At 41.2% G+C, this 6498-nt stretch overlaps 1 protein-coding gene across 1 annotated transcript in view; it reads right to left on the bottom strand.

The window, feature by feature from the left end:
* The window catches only part of adgrl3.1 (adhesion G protein-coupled receptor L3.1), a 113193-nt gene that overhangs the window by 19304 nt on the left and 87391 nt on the right, over positions 1 to 6498 (bottom strand). The window contains exons 14-16 of the mRNA XM_035659666.1: positions 6128 to 6333; positions 4422 to 4598; positions 3247 to 3456 (exon numbers count right to left, since the gene is read on the bottom strand). Coding sequence (XP_035515559.1) covers positions 3247 to 3456; positions 4422 to 4598; positions 6128 to 6333 — 593 coding nt within the window. The remainder of the gene's footprint in view (positions 1 to 3246; positions 3457 to 4421; positions 4599 to 6127; positions 6334 to 6498) is intronic.

Raw genomic sequence — 6498 nt, 5'->3', positions numbered from 1 at the left:
AAAAAAAAAAAAAAAAAGTGGCTGCTTATGCAAAGTCATTTAGTTTCCCTGCTGGAATTACTGGCTTAACCGGCTGCGAGCTAAGTGACGCTGAGGATGTTAATGGAGGTCACAAATAGTCACCAGTAATTAACAGGAGATGGCACACACAAATACAGTGGCGCACATACATACAAAGAAACATGATCCCCTCCCACACAAACACACATAGGCCTGCAGACAAAAAGAAAAACGCACAAACCTCAAGGTCAAAACACCTTCAATCAAATTAGTTTTGTCTCTTCATTTGCAATAAGAATGTTTTCTCATTAAACGCTCGGCGGGATGCAAAGGCCCGAGGCTGCTCTAAGGTTCCTTGAATACGATGGAGGAGATAAAGGTTACAGCCCCGAGCACTTCCTCCCCCACAGACCTACACTTCCTAATGATTCGAACAGCTCACAGACAAAGAAAACATAGCCTACCTAGCACTAAGGTGTTACAATGTCCGAGACTGCGTACAGTACTCTGACACCACTCGCACACATCACAGGTTCCTACAGTATATATTAATTGTATTTGGGTGACCTTGCCCAGTAGAATCAAAGGAGAATGTCTTAACACAGAATCTGACGTATACAATTTTTGTGTAAGTGCTTGCATTCAGGTGAGATTTAAAGTCCTAATCCATGATTGACGTATTGAATGCGGACTATATGGATTATACAAAATGGGTTGTGATTGGAATGCAGACCATGTGGACCCTGATGGTTGAGCCAAAACTGCATTGTAAAACATTAGGGATGGAGCTTGACATTGGTTGTAGCTCGATGATTTTAAAAACCTTCACTATTTATACCAGGACAATTTGTTATGGATGCATTTGTTGTACTGAAAATGGTGTATTCCACATGTGTTGTTCTTCTATAAAACAGTAGAAGAAACAAAATAATCTAATCTATTAGCTTGTGTCAATTTTTATGCTCAACCAACCACCAATGCCTACGCACAAGTACATGCACGAAGATAATGTTAGCCAGCTAATGAGTATGATTGAGCGGGTACTCATGATAAAAACGTTGCTCTGAAGCTCAATTATGAGGCTTTTCTGTAAATACTATAGTTTCAATAAATCTAAACTTCTGATCAACCCATGTCCATATCAAACCTAAATCAACAACTTCCAGTTAGTCATGCCCATGTCCAGTTTAAGCCCCACCCATTCAGATCACAGATAGAGATACAGATAATGGTGTACTCACTCATCCCTGCTAACAAACTAACGCCTCAAGCAATTAGCTAACAAGTGGGTTTGTTTGTTCATAACAGCTCTTTTTCCATTTAGCTGTTGATTTTGTTACGGTTCTTCCTTCTTTACAGTTGTGAGTTGCAAAAGATGAGCACAGTTCCACATGAGCAGCAGAGGTCAAGCATCATTAACTGCAACAGAAAGCACCAATCTGGCAGTGTCTGGGTTGTGGGAGGGAAAATAAGGAGATGACCAATTAGGTTATAACTAGTGAAGTTACTTTAGCCCTATTTGCACAGGTCTCAATGGCTGCAGAGAGTAGCAACACTGTTAGGATCACATTGAACAACATGTTAACCACCCAGATTCCACTTGAGCCAGACAACCTGCTACTATAAAGATGTTATCACTGATATTAGCAGAGGGCCTTGACAGCTTTGACCATCACTAATAACTGCTATGACAGTGGAGATGTGGAGCATGCTGCATTCATGAACAGTTCTTGCTTAAACGTATAGCTGAATCTGAAGTCACAGTGACATAAAGCCAATTCCGACTGACGAAGTGATCCAGAATAATCCCCAAGGTTGTCTGAAAGTCAATATGCATTTGGCCTGGCCTAACCCTGCTCATGAATCACTTACATCATGGCATTGTATAAAGTAATTATCATATTTAATATGATCAAGTGTTTCTATAGTAACAACTGAAGTCATGCAAACTTATTCTTATTACATTATATATTGGCAGCTTCTACAACACAAACATAAAATCTGCTCCTCTCAGTCTCAGATAACTTTTTTATAAGAACACCAAATAAACCAAATAAGTGTCACACACACACAACTCTGCCAGCACTTTCATTATCAATATCCAGAGTAAGTACTGCAACATGAAAAAGTCCACAATTCTGTTAACCACACAGGCCTGGATTTATACAAGGTAATTTTACAGCTAAGATATGCCCACACTTGGGTCTTGCATGAAACAACCTTACAACACTTTAATACAAATGGTCAAATGCAGGTTAAACCCATATTCACTATCCTGCCTGATATGGGATTTGTTTGTAAAGGTTTCATTGTTTTTTAAGCATCTTTCTCACAACCAACAGGATTCCCTGGCGAGGGAAGAGAAATACTGCAGCTACTGTAGCCTGAGGGGGGAAATGACTAAGAAAAGCAACTGAAGAATAGCATAAACATCAGCTGAGCTAAAACAAATCTAATACATAAGCTTTAATACATTATCTAGCCAATAAGCAAGACTGTGCAACATGCACTTTGTGAATTGTAAATCATTTCTCTTACAACTGGGAAGAGACCAAAGAACAGGCAAATTAGTTTTTTTTGTGCTGCACGTATTTATTATATTAAGGTTAATTTGCCATTCAAGAAGTATAACAAACCTAACTATGCTAGTAGACTAATGCTATCTAATGTCTCCTTTTCTGCCTTGGTTGGCAATCCTTTCTGAATTATCTGCAAAATGTAATGCAATTAATCTGCAGACAGTTGTAGTGCTCAGTATAGTAATGATATCATGGAAAGCTGAGCATTTGCCGTACAAACAATGCCAGTAAACTCTGTGTGCTGTTTTTTTCTTTTCGCGATTTCTGAGAAGAAAGCTGAATAATCCAGGCTGGTTTGCATACACAGATATGGTTTGTTTAACAGCCACTCAGAGAAACTTCTGTTTTCGATTTATTCTGGGAACACTGCATGTACCAAATCTGCTGTTTCTTATTCATGTAGCGGCAATGTGGTCAACCACTGACAGCAAGTTAGTAAACATTTCACAATTTACTCTGCCAGCAGTGCAGTATGATTACTGGTATTGGTCAGTGGACAGTTATGCCAAGCTTGTGCCAACGCATCATGAATAAAAAGCCTCATTTTGAAATGTAGCCTGTGTGCAAAATATTTGTTTTTATTAGCATTATTTAGCTCACATAGTGTATATTGCACACACACACACACACTCACATACACTTAGGAAGAAAATCCAACCCTTCTTACCGGTTGATCGGCTCTGTTGATCCCAACCAGGAACAGTGACTCAGCGATGAAGAGGCTGATGCAGAGGTTCTTGTGGATGGTATTGCGGTCACTTTGCAGACCGCGGAAGAAGCAAAATGTGAAGATGCAGATAAGTAGGCAAACCAGCGACAATAGGATCCCCACCCATGTGATGACGTCTAGGAGCAGGTCGTGCATGCTGTCTGCTTTCTGTGGAAATAGAGAGACAAGCTTGAATGGATAATTTAATAGGCATTTTCAGCTACTATGTTTAGCCTCTGTTTGCTAAAAAACATACATGAGTTATGTTGTTGTAACATGAAACATACTGTAGGAGCAGACACACCCCCACCCCCCTTCCCTGACTGATGTGAGTCTGGCTGTGTGTCGCTGAGCGTTCAGGGCCACAGCGTTACGCTGCGTTGCACAGGTGTGCTGGCTCTATCCATCAGTGTCCTGCAACCTGGCAGGCAGAGCAATGTTCAACATAGCACTGCTGTGATGGATCTACTGCTCAAACCCTCACACTGTGTTCACAAAGGGCTGCCAAGCTAGCTCTGACCATGACCCTTTTAGAAGTAACACACATCCTCTGGCCCAGAGGGAGAGACTGGGTGTCACACAATATCTAGAGTAACAAGAGCCGATTTGTGAGAAGGTACTTGGTCTTAACGTAACAAAGGAGGGAGACAAAAAGTACTTATCCCACACACAGCGGGACAATAAGGTTTTTATCCACCTCCCACAGTGGCCCATGGATATCAAAATAAATGAGACACTTACACTTTTTGATCAGTCAAATGTCATTTTTACAATAACACCAACAGCTTTTGTGTCTGCTGTAAATTCCTACAGTAAATGAAAAAGTCTGTTTTGGTCATCCAGATCTCTATAGACTGAATGTTTGAAGTGTGCATTTTTTTGTCATCCCAATGTCATCATCCAGTTTGACGAATCAAAATGTCTCCTGCCAAGTATGATTTCTCAGTACTGGAGACTCTGGAGAGTTAAAATCTATTTTCCAGATGTTGTGGTTTCCTTCTCTCCCTTCCTTCCCCCCTTTTTTAGAATGTGTTGACCAGCCTTGCCAGCCCCAGCTAATCAAATGATGAACAACTGACCCATTTGATCTTGCCCACCCCCCTCTTGGCAGGCTCGTGAGAATAAATGCCTACCTTGACCTCCACGTGGGCCATGAGCACTGCAAAGCTGGTGAGGTGTGTACAGGAGCAGCTGGTGTGTGTGCGATTGGTGGCCAGCAGACGACAGTCCTGGGTAGACCAGAATCCCGTCATGGTGCGCTTGGAGTAGCTCCAGAATGAACAGTTGGGATTGAAGTTCTCTTCCGAATGCTGGGGGCAAGGGAGGAGGAGGAAGGAGGAGAGAGAGAGAGAGTGAGTGAGAGAGAGAAACCGAGACCAAGAGGAAGAAATTGAGAGAGAGTGAGGGACAAAAAGAAGGAGGGGTGGGGGAAGCAGGAAGACAGAACAGATACTTAGTCATGGGGAGGTGGGAGGCAGAAACATGGAGTGGTGGGAGAGCCAAAAAAAAAAGTGAGAAAAATGGTGGGAGGAATTGGTGGAGAAAAGGATGGAGAGGAAGAAACACAGAGAGGGAGTCAAGTACACACAACAAAACAACAAACAGAAGGGACAGAATGCGAGAGTGCAGCAACAAATAAACATGGAGCGGTGGCAGGAGGTGACAGTGCTGTGTCCATGCTTGTGTGAGATTCTGGAGTGTAGGAGCTGCTCGTGTTGTGTAAACTGATGGAGCTGTGTGTGTGTTTGGTTTTTAAAGTTACTCTCAAAATGAGCAAGTGAGACAGTGAGGATCTTTTTGCTGCCAACAAGCTGGATCACCAACTGGATCGGCATTTGCCTGCTGAATGAGCAACACAACATAAAAGTGTTGCATTGAGCATGGGAATTCATACAGTGTGATGCAATGTGGAATTATATTCAGTTTGTAGTTATTGTTAATACCAGAGCTGTTCTGATGTCATATGGGGCAAGTCAATTGAGTCACGTTTTGTCAAAGCAATTAAGCCTTGATAAGCAAATTGCAAGCCAGTTGCAAGACTTTCAGATCTCTGAACAATGACCAGAAATTACTAAAAGCTGTGTTAATTAACTTTTTTTTTACAGAACTATGACCAAGAACTTTCAATTCTTAGGCTTAATAATTAGATATTGAAGCTGTATGCCTGTCCCTGTCTTATTTTTACCAGGTCAAAACATGAGACATTATTTGTGAGTCTGTCATTCTCTAATCTAGAGTCTACAGCTCTGGTTATTACCAATTACAATTGCTATTAAAGAATAGGGCATCCGTGATTCTATATTTATTTTTTGTCAACAAACCCCATGAAAAGACCAAAACCAACATTACATTAGTCCATGTTTGGACTAGTCTATATTTGTGACTCAAAAAAACAAAACAAAAAGAAAGGATGAATTCCTAAAACAGCTGGGCACTGCAGATTTGAGCAAATGTCACAAAATCAAAGAGGAGTAAATAGTGCCTTTGCTGTGAACTATTTTCAGCTGTGGACACACATTGGGTGCTGGAGTAACTGTTACAGCACCAGAGTGGTATGTATACAGTTGAGTCAAAATAAATTACAATGCCCATGTTCCTTTATTAGAGCGCAGTGCAACAGTATGTGCTCATTTATGTGTTTTTGGATGACAGTGGAGGTTTATGGCACAGAGGAATTAAGTATTTCAAGCTTTAGTTTAATCTTTTGTAAGAAATATATAAAATATATATATAAAATAAAACCAGCTTAATCCTTTAACCGCTATTTCTGTCTCATTATCTCACAGCAAGTTATTCTTTTATTTACAGAAAAGAAGTCATCACCTTGCACCTTTCTTACCTGCAGGTGTTTGACGGTGAAGACCACAGGCTCAGACAGGTAAACCTTATTGCTCTCCTTGTTAATGGATGCTGTGATGACCGGGGAGTTGACGATAACAGAGTAATTAGGGTAAACCGCCTCGCTGCTCAGTCTCACGCTCGCATTCTCTGTGGACAGGTATAAACCCAAGTTCCTGTACAGGACAAAGGCCATCCTGATCTCACCTGTAAGAAGACACATGGGAACATTGAGGAGGCGCACTTGATAATTGTTGGCTTAAATCATGATGACAAAAATAGACTGTGGGTGTGAGAAAGAGCAAGAGGGGGAAAAAAAACATTGCAAGTTGGTTAGACAGCGAGAAAGTGAGGGAGAGAGAGAGACAGAGA

The sequence above is a fragment of the Morone saxatilis genome, unplaced genomic scaffold, assembly GCF_004916995.1.
Source record: "Morone saxatilis isolate NCDOM2014 unplaced genomic scaffold, NCSU_SB_2.0 Contig17, whole genome shotgun sequence".
Classification (NCBI taxonomy): Eukaryota; Metazoa; Chordata; class Actinopteri; family Moronidae; genus Morone; species Morone saxatilis.
Note: the sequence above shows the minus strand (reverse complement) of the source record. Positions and strands in the feature narration are given on the sequence as shown.